The 14,753-nt window shown below is 43.8% G+C and overlaps 1 protein-coding gene across 9 annotated transcripts in view; it reads left to right on the forward strand.

The window, feature by feature from the left end:
• Positions 1-14,753, forward strand: part of COPS7B (COP9 signalosome subunit 7B) — a 28,097-nt gene that overhangs the window by 9,188 nt on the left and 4,156 nt on the right. For 3 of the 9 annotated variants that reach the window (XM_077956488.1, XM_015111250.3, XM_077956489.1), the window contains 5 exons: positions 465-540; positions 2,992-3,080; positions 5,726-5,928; positions 8,177-8,282; positions 10,478-10,545. In XM_077956488.1, coding sequence (XP_077812614.1) covers positions 465-540; positions 2,992-3,080; positions 5,726-5,928; positions 8,177-8,282; positions 10,478-10,545 — 542 coding nt within the window. 9 annotated transcript variants of the gene reach the window in all.

Consider the following 14,753-nt stretch of genomic DNA (forward strand, 5'->3'; position numbering starts at 1 on the left):
TCTCCCAGGGTTCATAGTCCACATGTAGTCCTGAAACTTGGAAGCAACCCTGAGCTTTGTTCACTTTGGGTTAGTGGTGGCTCATGCCATACCTACCAAGCTAGTATGTAGATATGGCTGCTGCAGTCTTTGTTTTAATGCAAATAGAATCTTGAGAAGATTTGAACTCCTTCCAATGCTTAATGCTTTGTATGTGTGTGAGAGAGAAAAGCAGTTCCTTGGGCATGCTGTGTAGAAAGTAAAACATTCCTGAGGGAGAGATATTAAATTTGGGGCTTTAATAATCTTGTTTATTTTTTCCCAAAGAATCAGAGTTGGAAGAGAGACCCCAGGGGCCAAGTAATCAAATAGTACAGAATAAACAGCCATGGCATCTTTGACACATGCTCACCCGTCCTCTGTTTGAACACTACAGTGATTGGTAGACAGTTTGGTCTGTGGTGAACTTTTTTTTCCCTCCTCAGCTTGCGGAAGGAGCTAATGCTGCTTATTTGCAGTTGTTGAACCTGTTTGCCTATGGGACATACCCAGATTACATAGGTGAGTTGGTGAAGATCCTTCAAAAGACTTGTCTTAATTATGTTGCTCAGTTTGGAAGACCATCAAGGTTTGAGATATAAAGCATGGGGTAGTGGGGAGACTTCTTGACCTGGCTGCCTCCCATTTTGCTGTGCCTGGTAGGTGACCTCACAAAGGGAATTTTCCTTCTCACCTTTTATATTCTAGTGGGTAAAATGGGGACTGTGTGTGCTCATCCACAAATGTAGCCCTTGTTTATTTTCCAGACGAGATTCTTGAGGACTGGTGTTTGTAGGGCTCTTGGAGTGCCATGAAGTGTCAGAATACCCACCTGTAGAATATTTCAACATTTTAAATATTATCAAAATAATACCAGCATATTGAAGAAAATTTGGAAAATAGATTTTTAAAAAGTCACTCATAGGCTGGACGCGGTGGCTCATGCCTGTAGTCCCAGCGCTTTGGGAGGCTGAGGCAGGCAGATCACTTCAGGTGAGGAGTTTGACACCAGCCTGGCCAACATGGTGAAACCCTGTCTCTACTAAAAATACAAAAATTAGCTGGGTGTGGTGGTGGGCACCTGTAATCCCAGCCACTCTGGAGGCTGAGGCAGCAGAATTACTTGAACCTGAGAGACAGAGATTGTGGTAAGCTGAGATCGCACCGCTGTACTCCAGTCTGGGCAACAGAGCAAGACTCTGTCAAACAAACAAACAAATAAATGTCACTCATAGTTGTATTTCCATCAGACATTTGGATGCTGGACTTTTTTGTGCCCCTTAAGTTTGTGTTTTGTATTACATAGGTATAACTATGTATATAGTTTTATGTCTTGCTTGTTTCCCACTTATAGACATTTATCCATATTTTAAGTCTTTGTAATATTTTTAATATTTCACAACCTAATATTTCATAATCTACTTAGCCCATTTTCTGTTGTAGGGCATTTGAGTCATTTTAAATTAGAATCTTAAATATTAGGATGAGGTATTTGTGTGTCCAAACACTAACTTACCTTCTACCCAAACTTTTTTTTTCTGGCTTTCCTACCCTTTTTTAATGGTATGACAGTAGCCTGATACTCAGGGTCTTCTCTATGATATCCCTGACTTCTTCTTTCTCCCTGGTCACTTCTACTTTGTGCGGCTCTCAGACTAGACAGTTTGCCACTTCCTGGTACACCACATTTTTTTCTGACCTTCCCTTTGTTCCAGGGAGTGTGTTCTGTTTTTCTGTCCTCGCTTACTAAAGAGGCAGCATTGCAAACTCTGTTACCAGACTGCGTGTAGCCAGCCTGGCTCCACTTCTACTAGTTGTGTGTTCATTGACAAATTAAGTAACCTTATGCAGCTCAATTTCCTCGTCTGTAAAATGGGAGTAACAATACAAGTCCGTTATTCCTTACCTACATTCCTCAAAGCTACATGTTTCAGAATTTAGAATTTTTGGGACTTTAAAAAGGTAATATGCGCATGCCTTTTTATGTAACATTTTCAGAGGAATGTGGAAACAAGTGGGATAAAAAGCCTGTCTCCCTTCAGGTCCAAAATTCTCACCAGGTGAATTTCAGCACCATGCTTAAGGAAAAAAAATCAGTTTGTATTTAGTTTGTTGGAATCCAGAATTATGGTTAAGGAATTGAGGACACTTGGAATTTTGTGGGGTGGTTGTTAAGATGAACTGGATGTGTGTATGTATGTGTGGACCTATGTGATCCATAAGATGTAAAGCTTGCTATTTATGTTAGCTGCTGCAGCTGCTGCCCTTGCTGTTACTATCATTTATGGTTACTATTGAAATTTTGTCTCTTCCTCGAGGCTCAACTCAAACTCCATCTTGTCCATGAATTCTATCTCCCGTACCTCCCAAATGATACTGTTCTCTTTCTCTCTCCCCCTCCCCTTTCATCTCTTTCTCTTACCCCTACCTCCTCCCTCTCCTTTCTTCTGGTAGCTTGTACCTTTCTTCTGGTAGTTCTGCTTTGCATTTGTAGCTATTGAAACATCTGGTTGTAAGACCGAGGACAAGTCCAGGGCCATGAAGTTGCACACCTCTAGGTGGTTGGTGGCCCTGGAGCTGTGCCATGCAGCAACACTGGCAAAGCCCATCTTACTCATCCTTGCTTCTTCTCAGGACAGAGTATGCACACAACAGATGCTCGATGAAGATATGTTTAACTTAGCTGAATGTCACAAGGGGCACAAATAGTACTCCGTTAAGATAATTGCCACATCCTTTTGCTTGTTTGCTTTTTAGGAGACTAAACTCTGTGTTTGTAGAAACTGAGTCTTTTCTTCTTTGGAAGTACATAATCTTCCAAAGAAGGCAGAAATATTTGCCAAATGAATAAGTGCAAAGTCATGATAGTGATTCAGTAGTAGATTTGGTTTGGGGAGTTGTTGAGCTTATTCCATAAAAGAAATCCTAATTTTATTTTGTGTCTTGATTTTTGTGGTGGGTGGGACTGAGCAGCCAACAAGAAGAGCCTGCCAGAACTGAGCACAGCTCAGCAGAACAAGCTGAAGCATCTTACCATCGTGAGCTTGGCATCAAGAATGAAGGTACGGTCCTGAGCCCTCGCTTGTCTTCCTCCTTATCCCAAGTCAGCTGTCTCATTGGCATCAATGAGGGAAGTCCCAGCTGCACATAGGAGAGTCACATCATAAATGCGTAAGATTTGCTCAACAGAGGAAAAGATAAAATAGTGTAGACAAGTACTCTCCATTCCATACAGGAAAAGTATGCCCAGCAGTGATTGACTCAGCAGGTCTCAGTCCTGGCATGCTATGGTGCTGCATGTGGCATGAGCATTTTGCCATATTAAGGGGAGACTGCTGGTAAAGATATACATTTTTCAAATAGCAAGGCATCTCAAGGCAAGTTAATAACTTTATCTCTTGCTCAGTGCACAGTGAACTGCCCATCCTGGAGGAAAAACTTGCTATATTGGACTAGCTAGAATTTTTTTTTTTTTTTTTTTTTTGAGATGGAGTCTCACTCTGTCACCCAGGCTGGAATGCAGTGGCGTGATCTCAGCTCACTGCAACCTCTGCCTCCCAGGTTTGAACAATTCCCCTACTCAGCCCCAAGTAGCTGGGATTACAGGCATGGGCCACCCTGCCCAGCTAAATTTTTTTTTTTTTTTTTTTGAGACAGTGTGTTGCTCTGTCACCCGTGCTGGAGGGCAGTGGTGCAACCTAGGCTTACTGCAGCCTACACCTCCCAGGTTCAAGCAATTCTCCTGCCTCAGCCTCCCGAGTAGCTGGAATTACAGGCATCTGCCACCATGCCCAGCTAATTTTTATATTTTTTAGTAGAGTCAGGGTTTCATCACGTTGGCCAGGCTGGTCTTGAACTCCTGACTGCAGGTGATCCACCCACTTCAGCCTCCCAAAGTGCTGAGATTACAAGCATGAGCCACCATGCCCAGTTAGATTTTTAATATACTGCTTTTCTCTGGGATTTTCAAGGGTTTATTACACTAATTGGAATTTTGCCTCATATGCTAACTTTAGACCCTAACCTTGTATAAGATACCAACCACTCCCCTATACCTTTAAGTCCTCTCCCACAGTTGATTTAGAAGAAGCTTTACAGCCAGCTGCTCATAGCCATTAATAATGAAGGTCCAGATTTAGTTAATTTATAGTTGATTTTGGCTCTCTGCCTAATCCCAGTCTAAGTGTCTAAGTTTCTGTGGGACTATGCCTTTTAAAAAATTTGGTTTTAGCATTTCCCCTCCATGATTGAGCTTCAGAGATAAATATATTTCTTTCTTTCTTTCTTTCTTTTTTTGGGAAGACAGAGTTTTGCTCTTATTACCCAGGCTGGAGTGCAGTGGCGTGATCTTGGCTCACTGCAACCTCTGCCTCCTGGGTTCAGGCGATTCTTCTGCCTCAGCCTCCCGAGTAGCTGGGATTACAGGCACCTGCCACCATGCCCGGCTAAGTTTTGTATTTTTAGTAGAGACGGGGTTTTACTATATTGGCCAGGCTGGTCTCAAACTCCTGACCTCAGGTGATCTGCCTGCCTTGGCCTCCCAAAGTGTGGGGATTATAGGCATGAGCCACCTACCCGGCCTTTTTAACTTAAAAAAAAATTTTAAATTGAGACACGGGTCTCACCATGTTGCCTAGGCTGGTATCAGACTCCTGACTTCAAGTGATCCTCCCATCTCAGCCTCCCAAAGTGTTGGGATTACAGGTGTGAGCCACTGCACTTGGTCTGTCTTGTTCTTGGATTGCAATTTCGGTTGCTGAAATCATTTTATCTGATCTAATGACACATTTCTGATTCTCAGCCTAGCATTTCAGGTGGGAGGGCTATTTTGTTGGGAAATGAGGACCTGACCTTTTTTCTTGTCCTGATTGTGGACTTCTCAAGTGTAGTAAAGAAGTAATAGTGACCCTTTTCCTCATTTCTGCAACCTGTCATTGTAAGTCCACCCACCGCCCATGGATATCTGTGCCTTTAGCCATAGAAAACCCTTCTAGGTATATTTGCTCTCTTCTCTGTATGTATCTTCCTCGTGTTTGTTTCTACAGATTTGATCATTGTGTTAATGTTCAAACTAGTAGTGATGTGGCAAAGGATTTGCAGAAAACTGGAGTCTTGGAGTCATGTAGAATGTTGGTACAGCCCAATAAAGAACTATTGTTGGGGAATTCGTATTGGTTGTAAGTGTCTGAGAAAACAGATACAAACTTCAGGATGATGTCTGAGCTGGCAGTACCTGTTGGCCACCTATAGGTAGATGTGCTGGCCTGCAAGTTTTTTTTTTGTTTTTGCACTCTGCTGGGCAAGTAGCCAGTTCTTTCCAGTGACTGGGATCTGCTGGAGATTTATGGTGATCTGACAAAGTCTGAAAGATTCCAGAAGGTGGCAGAGTGGCATATACTCAGTAGTTCCCTTTCTCTCCGCTGGTACAAGTTTTTAGGATCTCTGCAAGTATGCTGCAGCATGTGAAATCTGAAGGCTGGGGAAAGCCAAGGAGGCAGAGAACCAGGAGGTTGCTTTCTTAGATGTCGTTGGGTCTTCTAGGTCTCATGGTTCATTTATCCACCTCTTGTTGCCCTAGCTATTAATAATTACCACTAGTCTGCATTTCCCGAGCCTAGAGGCAGCTGTTGGCTATGTGAATAATACCTGCATTTTCGCGAATGCTTGCCAGATGGTTTTTATAATGATCACATGGCCTTATCTACAGTGTATCCCCTACTCCGTGTTGCTGAAAGACCTGGAAATGCGGAATCTTCGGGAACTAGAAGACCTCATCATTGAGGCTGTCTACACTGACATCATCCAGGGCAAGCTGGACCAGCGAAACCAGCTGCTGGAAGTGGATTTCTGCATTGGCCGTGACATCCGAAAGAAGGATATCAATAATATTGTCAAGACCCTGCATGAATGGTGAGGCTGAAAGGAGGAGGGAGATACCTAGCATGTCTTTTGTGCCTCTCCTTGCAAAAATGTGATTTCCTGGTGTCAGCTGAGGGTTTGGGGTGGGCCTGTGGCTACCTGGGAGCTGGGGCTTAGTGAGCCAGAGAGTGGGGCTACATTTGTGATCACAGCTGTGCAACAACAGGAGTCATTTCAGGCCTCCTGGTGCCTTGGTTGTGAAATAGTTCTTGCCTTAAATGCAACTGGGAGCTATTTAAAAGTGGGCTATAAAACGCCCAGGGTTAGCAGGTGGAGTCTGTGTGTCCTAGCTGTGTGAGGCTAGTCCTGCCCTTTCCAAACTCACACTCAGGTTTGACCAAACTCAGGAAGGCTAGTGTTTGTAAAATTCTTTGTTTTTATTATTATTTTTTCTATCCCTGTTGAAGTTAACATGTTTATAAGATTCTTTGGATAAAAGAACTTATGTTCAAAATCAATAACATATTGGGCTAATGTTTGTGAAACACCATGAGGGACATGGAAGACAAGGAGTAGGTCATTTTAACTTGGAATACAACTCATACAAAGAATATTTGATAACTATATTCTGGTATATAAAAAGCATTGGGACATTTGCGTTTTCTCTGTTTTAATGGAATTTGATATTTACAAGAGCTGTCACACGTTCTATGAGGATTTACTGTGGAATGATTTAAATTATTTGGGGCTTATAAAGTCAGATGAACTGATTGGAGAAGTTTTAGCTCAGTTTTGAAGGAGTACCAGGGTTAGAGTATACCTGGAGGTGAGGAGAGTGTGTTCCCAGGCATGCACATGGCATGTTGGGAGCTGTGAAGCAGAGCCAGCGAGCTTCATGCACAGGTTTGGGAGAGAGAGAATCTCTGCTTATCCCCGAGGAAGCATATCCAGAGAGGAGCAGTGCCACTTTGACTCCTTGGGGCCTGATGCCCCCTGAGTTTCCCTCACTTCAGCTACTCTTACACCCCAGGACATGTGTTGCTCACTCCTCACCCCAATTTCTGTCTCAAGTGTAGCCCCAAACACCTCTGTACAACATCTGACACAAGCGGAAGTTTTCAATAGGTTACAAAACTTAGGATAAATAAGAAATAAACTTAGAAATACCCCAACACGAAAATGGTCTGGCACACGAAATCTAGTTTCTGAACCTGCCAAAAAATTGGCTGTCCTATTCTGTTTTTGACATGGCTGACACAGCTTTTTATGTCCATAGTCTGGTTTCCTGTTTTTAAGCCCCCAAAATGTTTGACATGGAGGTGCCAGACTAACTGGTTACCACAGGATGTTTACTAGTAGAGACTCTTACAACTCATGTTTAGGCGCTGGAGGTAGATTGAAACAAAATTGATAGGCTGAGGGGTACCACATATATGGCAAAATGCTCATACTGTTGGATCTTAAGTGGAGGGAATGGGGATATTCATTGTAGTCTTTCAACTTTTTCGTTTTTAAAAAAATTAATAGTGGAGAAGATAAAATAGGGTTATGGCAATTAGGAAGCAACTTAAACTTCTGAGAAAAGGAGGAAACTTCAAAACAGGATGCTTTTAGAAAATCTTTTTTTTCTGTTGAGAAAACTGTTGAGAAAAGGACTACTCAGTGCCATCTATAAAATCTATTCTACCTTTTTTTTTTTTTTTTGAGATGGCGTTTCACTCTGTCACTCAGGCCGGAGTGTGGTAGTGGTGTGGTCTTGGCTCACTGCAACCTCTGCCTCCCGGGTTCAAGCGATTTTCCCGCCTCAGCCTCCCAAGTAGCTGGGATTACAGGCGCCTGCCACCACACCTGGCTGATTTTTGTATTTTTAGTAGAGATGGGGCTTCACTGTGTTGGCCAGGCTGGTCTTGAACTCCTGACCTGGTGATCCACTCCCCCGCCTCCGCTGGCCTCCCAAAGTGCTGGGATTACAGGTGGGAGCCACTACCCCCGGCCTGTCCTACCTTCTTTAATTGTATGTGCTACACAACCATCTTCCATGAGATACACAGTTGAGAATTAAAGCTGTATTCTAAGAAACTAGCCCCAGACTACCATATTTGTCTCCTAATGTCCTGCATTATGTATTTAGAAGTACTTGTCTTTGGGCGCGTGTGAATGGGCAAGAGATGTGGCAGAGGGAGTATTAAAGGAGGTCCCTGTAAGATACTGGGGAGAGCTATTGGGGAGGAAGATTTCGGAGCCTGGAAGAGACTTCCCAGGCCATTCTGCAGCTCAGGGCTGGTGTTCTCCGTTGTAGGTGTGATGGCTGTGAAGCAGTTCTGCTGGGCATCGAGCAGCAAGTTCTGAGAGCCAACCAGTACAAAGAGAACCATAACCGAACTCAGCAGCAGGTAGAAGCAGAGGTAAGGAAGGAAAGGAACGTTTGTTTCTCTCTCCAGGGCATACCTGTTTATTCCTTTGCAGTGTTTATGTTTTTGTTTTGCGAGTCTTGTTGTAGATGAAACGAGCAGTCACCAACAAATGGGCCTGGGTTAGGTGCTGGGGTACAGGGATGAGTGTGACACGGCTCCTACTCTTGGTGTTCTCTGTTTTTTCCGATTCCTGGTCAGCATAGGGTGATCGATCAGGCTTTGAGAACAGAGAATGTTGTAGTTTCAGTACACATGTACTTTGCAGCTGTAGAGCAAAAGAAAATGAGTTTGGGGCTGGATCTTAAAAATGGATAGAAGGATGGTGATAAGTTACCAGGTAGAGTGGAGGGAGGGGTACAGCTGGGCAGGGGCATGTGGGGCTTCAAGGCCCTGGGAATGTTCTGCTTCTTAAGTTGCGTGGTGGGCACCTAGTTTCATTTTATTCTTTTTGTCTGAACTGTACATATATATTATAAATGTGTAAAATGCGTGACATATTTCATATGGAAAGAAGAAAGGGATAAAATTTGGCAGATGAGCTGCAAGTGAAGTTAAAAGGATGTAAGTGTGGTTTTATGACACCTGGCTGTTGAGGAAACTTTTAGCTTCTTGGACAGATGTAGGCCCCAGCCTTTGCGTTATGGGCATTTGTGTACGTGTAACCTGACACATGAAGTGACCTCACTTCAGAATTTATTTGGAGCCCTGAAGATCAGAAGCACTGATTTTCCGTAGCATTGGAAGTTCTTTTCTAGGGTGGATGGGGTTTGAAGTATTAATGATGCTTAATGAATTTTGAAAATCAGGTGTCTAAGAGTATGGCAGAGTGGGACCCGAAATTGCAGCTAAGAAGCATAAGAGATGAGTAGATGTGCCTTTCAAAGGGGGATTTGTGAAATTTGGAGTGATTCCCTGTACTGTTATATGCACTTCTTGAAAATAAAACCTGTATCCTATTTGTAAGGCGAGCTTCTGGTCCCATGCCTAACCCATAGTAGGTACTCAGATGTTCAACTGACTATTTCTGGCACACCATGAAAGTGTGTCAGTGGACTGCTGCACTCTGCTTTTCATGAACTTGAGCTAATTTTTTTGAATACACACACACACCACCCTATATACGTATACTCTGTGGATGTTCAATTCATAGACCATGTTTAATCCTACTGGCCAAGGAAGTATGAGGCTGGGTGTAGTAACTCACACCTGTAATCCCAACACTTTGAGAGACCGAGGAGGAAGGATTGCTTGAGTCCAGGAGTTCGAGACCAGCCTGGGCAAGGAAGTATGAACTACATTTAACAGCCCAAAGCAAAGACAATTAGGAAAATCAGCCTGCTGTTTTTCTAATAAGCTGTGCAACCACCCTCTTGATGATGGTGCCTTTTCTCTTGGGATTGAGGTCTGAACAAAGTAGGAAGGGCTGACCACTCTCTCCTTTCTGTTTATTCTTCCCTATAAATCAAACTCTGTACAAAGTGAGGTTGGGAGGCTAACCACACTACCGAATATTTGGTATCAAGGTCATTAACGAAGGTGAATGATACTAGTTTTAGAATGTGAACTGTTCACGTTTATTTTCATGATAAATAGCATCCAACAAAAGAAAGGTGGGTGTGCACAGAGCTATTGTAGACACTTGGCTAAAGTTTGAGACACTGACTAAAGTTTGAGGCACACCGTGTAGTTACACAACAGTGTAGACTCTTTAAATTTTGGTTATTTAAACACAGAGGATGGGTGTGTGCACTAGCAGAGCCTAGTGCTGCTAGCAGGTGGCGGTAAGGATTTAAGTTTGAGAAAAAGAAATCTGAGGAAAAGGCCAAGGCCACCTCCACCACCAATTAAAACAATCTATTGACGTAATAATCTTTTAGAAAATCTGAACCAGACCAGTATGGTCTGTTCCCTGAGCATGGCCAAAGCTTAGGGCCTTGTCATTTTTCCCATTTAGCAAATGCATGATCTCGCTGCTAAGTGGTGGAGGCTGCTTGCCACCTACTTGAGGCACACGGAAGGTACTCACCAAATAGCTACTGACTTGAAAGAAAAAGAAGTCTACGAAGCACCAGGGTGATTCTGTCGTATTCTGTTTGTATTTATGCTTCTGTTACCCTTGGCCTAACTTTTAAAAGCCGATTTTGTCAACTGATTGGTGATCTTTTCTTTATTTGTCGTTAAATTAGATTGCTTGTTTTCAGAGGGAAAAACGTGAAGTCCCCCTCCTGAATCTTATAACAACAGCTTTCTTCTGGTGAGTTGTAGCTTTAAGAGCCCTCCTTACTGAAGTCAGCCCTATTGCAGACTGTGGAAGAATATTCTCTCCGTTTAGGCTTTTGTGGAAACCCATGTTAGTTCTAGTTCCAGCATACCTGGGGGACCATTATGAGCTGTTTCATTATTTCTGAGAAAGCACTGTGGTGGGGAGGTAATACTTAGACCATTACAAAGCACTTCCACATTTAAATTTGATTTTGGAAAGTATTTTCTTTTTGAGAGACTGTCTCAGTCTATCACCCAGGCTGGAGTGCTTGGAGTGCAGTGGTGCACACACAGCTCGCCGCACCCTCAACCTCCTGGGCTCAAGCAGTCTTTCCACCTCAGCCTCCCAAGTTGCTAGGACTACAGGTGTATGCTACCACACCTGGCTGATATTTTTCTTTTCTTTTCTTTTCTTTTCTTTTCTTTTCTTTTCTTTTCTTTTTTTTTATGGAGAACTGGGTTTTGCTGTGTTGTTCAGGCTGGTCTTGAACGCCTCACCTCAAACTATCCTCCGACCTCTGGCTCCCTCTTTGTTGGGATTACAGGCGTGAGCCACCATGCCAAACCCACTTTTCTTTTTTTTTTTTTTTTTTTTTTTGAGATGGAGTTTCACTCTGTTGCCTAGGGTGGAGTGCAGTGGCATGATCTTGGCTCACTACTGCAACCTCCATCTCCTGGGTTCAAGCAATTCTCATGCCTCAGCCTCCTGAGTAGCTGGGATTACAGGCACCTGCCACCACGCCCAGCTAATTTTTGTATTTTTAGTAGAGACAGCGTTTCGCCATGTTGGCCAGGTTGTTCTTAATTTCCTGACCTCAAGTGATCCGCCTGCCTTGGCTTCCCAAAGTGCTGGGATTACAGGCCTGAACCACTGCACCTGGCCTCATTTTTCTTTTTCTTTTTCTTTTTTTTTTTGAGGCGGAGTCTTCACTCTGTCGCCCAGGCTGGAGTGCAGTGGCACCATCTCGGCTCACTGCAAGCTCCGCCTCCCAGGTTCGCGCCATTCTCCTGCCTCAGCCTTCCGAGTAGCTGGGACTACAGGCGCCCGCCACCGCGCCCGGCTAATTTTTTGTATTTTAGTAGAGACGGGGTTTCACCGTGTTAGCCAGGATGGTCTCGATCTCCTGACCTCGTGATCCGCCCGCCTCGGCCTCCCAAAGTGCAGGGATTACAGGCGTGAGCCACCGCGCCCGGCCTCATTTTTCTTTATATTTGGATGTGCCTATGTCTGATGTTATATGGAATGTTAATTTATAACTATTGCTACGTTTACAAAGTAGGCTATATTCCAGTCATGGAGTTTGTAAAGTGTAACTGGACAAAGTAAGCTCTGTTTTCCATTATGTAGAAAATCCCCTAGGAGTTAGTGACAATCTTGAGGTTTATACAGTGCACCAAAAGTATGCTTCCTGGTGCCTCTTGGAGAGGGATGCTCTCTCCATCACCCAGTTCTCTTTTTCTTTGTAGCACTTTTCCAACTGTGCACTGCATTTCCTCTCATCTGCCTTTCTTTGTGCCTCAACTGAAGGAAGGTTTCCTGTCACAGGAACCTCTTTCTCCTTTTGCCTAAATATTTAAGGTCTCTGATGGAACTAGGCTGCATTTTTGCTAGCAGTGCAATCCTACTTGAAAATTTCTGAGGTTCATGTTTTGAGGAGCCTGTAAGCTAGGCCACTGGAGGAAGAAAGTCATTAAGGACTCTACCAAATTTAGATAAAAGAAGACAAGTCTGTGGGGATGATATTTGTTGTCAGTTGAAGGGTGGCTCTGTGGAAGAGGAATTGGAATTCTTAAGAAAGTCCACAAGGCCAAAATGCGTTTAATTGGTTGACCTACCGGAGTGGCCAATTTGGAGTCCTAGAAGGAGCTGTCTGCACTTACAACTGCCCAGCTACTGGAAGAAACTAGTTGACTTTTTTTTGTTGTTGTTTTTTGTTTTTTTTGTGTGTTTGAGACGGAGTCTTCACTCTGTCGCCCAGGCTGGAGTGCAGTGGCGCAATCTCGGCTGACTGCAAGCTCCGCCTCCCAGGTTCACGCCATTCTCCTGCTCAGCCTCCCATGTAGCTGGGACTACAGGCGCCCGCCACTGCACCCGGCTAATTTTTTGTATTTTTAGTAGAGACGGGGTTTCACCGTGTTAGCCAGGATGGTCTCGATCTCCTGACCTCGTGATCCGCCCATCTCCCAAAGTGCTGGGATTTCAGGCGTGAGCCACCGCGCCCGGCCCGAAGCTAGTTGACTTTTAAGATCCCCTTTCGCTAGGAGAGTCTGTCAGTGCTTCAGAAGTCTCATTTATGAGTTGTGTGTTATAAATGCAGCGGTAAAGCTGACTTGAGCAAAGTGTCTCTGTAATGGATCCCAGTGTGAGGGCCATGGCCCTGCCCCGGCCCAGGCCGGGCCTTTGTGGAGGATAAAGAGCTCATTTCCTAGGCTTAGAGACTTGCCCAAGAAGCCCTCCTTTCCTCTGCAGGATGTTTACATTTTGCCTCAAAGTGGTAACAACTGTAGAGGACTTAGATTTGTCAGCAGTCTTATTGGAGGAATGAGGTGTATGCATCTGAAACACGAAGGAGATGCAGTGGTGTGGGAGGCCATCGAAGAGTGAGAGGCACTGCCAGGCAAGTACAGGTTGAAGGGTGGCAGATCAGTGTGGGCTGCAGCAGTCAGGGCAGGTTGTGTGGACCTGGTGCTCAACTCTCCAGGCAGGATCAGAGGGGCGACCTGGGGAGGAGCAGAACACCCCCCACAGGGTACATAAAAACAGAAGGGCATAGGGGGAATGACTGCTTCCAAGTGTGGTGTGGGGGACGAGTGTGGCTGAGATGGCTTGAGTGCGGGGCATGTGTTGAGGAGTAGGAAGGAAGGTACCTGATCTTGGTATTTCAGAATTGGAGAAAAAACCGAGTTTTTCCCTGAGCCAAGTCTTATTTCTTTTTATTGCATATCAGGGTTACTGACACCTAAAAAAGCTGAATGAGAGAGCAGTTTGTACAGGACAAAATTGCTTGAGGAAGTAAATAGGCATCTGAATGACAGGGGAAAGCGTCCATGCTTCTGTCTACTTATTTGCTCAAAAGCTTTTGACAGGATCTTGAATCTCAAAGGCTTTTAAACAGAATCGAGTCACCATGAGAGAGGGAGGCTGCGTTATGGTAAGGAGTGGCAGTACAGAAAAGAAGAAGGCTTACCCTTCTGTGACTGCAGAAGGGTGATGCGCAGGCTCCCTCGGGACCAGAGTGAGAATGGTGAGTTCGTGGCTTTGTGAAGGAGAGGCATTGGAAGTGTCGAGCTTTGAAAAGAAAAAGAGTAAAACAGCAAAGCCTTTGGGGGTCGGTTGAACTGGTCAGTTGCTGAGAGGCTGGCAGCGGAGCATTGCCTTTGGTGAATGTGCCACAGGCAGAGTTTGCTCCTTGGCTGGCAGGTCAGGGACTCATCACTCAGCCCAGCCATAGATACTCTGAGTCCAAACCTAGTCCAGATCACCTTGGGCCACTCTAAAGAGAGAAATAAATGCCGGTGTTACTTTCTGATAGACCGGTAATGACTTTATGCTACAAAAACACAGGTGAAGCAGATTGAAAATATAACCATTATTTGGGGATTAATGTCTTTTCCTTACTCATGCAGGGGTTATGAGACTGTCAGTAAATCTAAGACATGTTAAATAATGTAGAAAACTATTTGTAGTATAAGCTGATTGTTTAGTAAAAATTATTATACAAATAACTTGAGGAAATAAGGCTAAATAGTGTTTATCAGCCAAGATGAAATTAGGAATTTTTTTTGGTTTTGTTTTTAAATTTCTAATAAAGCTGTTTTGCCAAATGGGAAAGGTAATTATTTGCTTGGAAAGATACCGTTTTGGAAATACAGTCCTTGAAACAAAAACTTGTTAGTTTTCTAATGTCTGTCTTGATTAAAATTTTGTCAGCTTTTGGGGAAACCTTAAAACACATTCCCTCGGTAATGTTAAATTGCAGGATCTTCTTTGGAAGGCACAGGTAACTGACATGCAAATAAAGTCAAGTCACGCCCTTTTTAACCTCGTATAATCTTCTGGATATTTCGAAAATATATCAAATTGAAGAAGCCTTAGAATGTTATTTTATAAAGTGGTGTTTCCTGAGAAATCAGATTTCTTAATTTTTCCTCCAATGTCATAAAAATATGCCTTAGCTGGGATGACAGTATGTGTCTGTA

The sequence above is a fragment of the Macaca mulatta genome, chromosome 12 (assembly GCF_049350105.2).
Source record: "Macaca mulatta isolate MMU2019108-1 chromosome 12, T2T-MMU8v2.0, whole genome shotgun sequence".
In the NCBI taxonomy this organism is placed as follows: Eukaryota; Metazoa; Chordata; class Mammalia; order Primates; family Cercopithecidae; genus Macaca; species Macaca mulatta.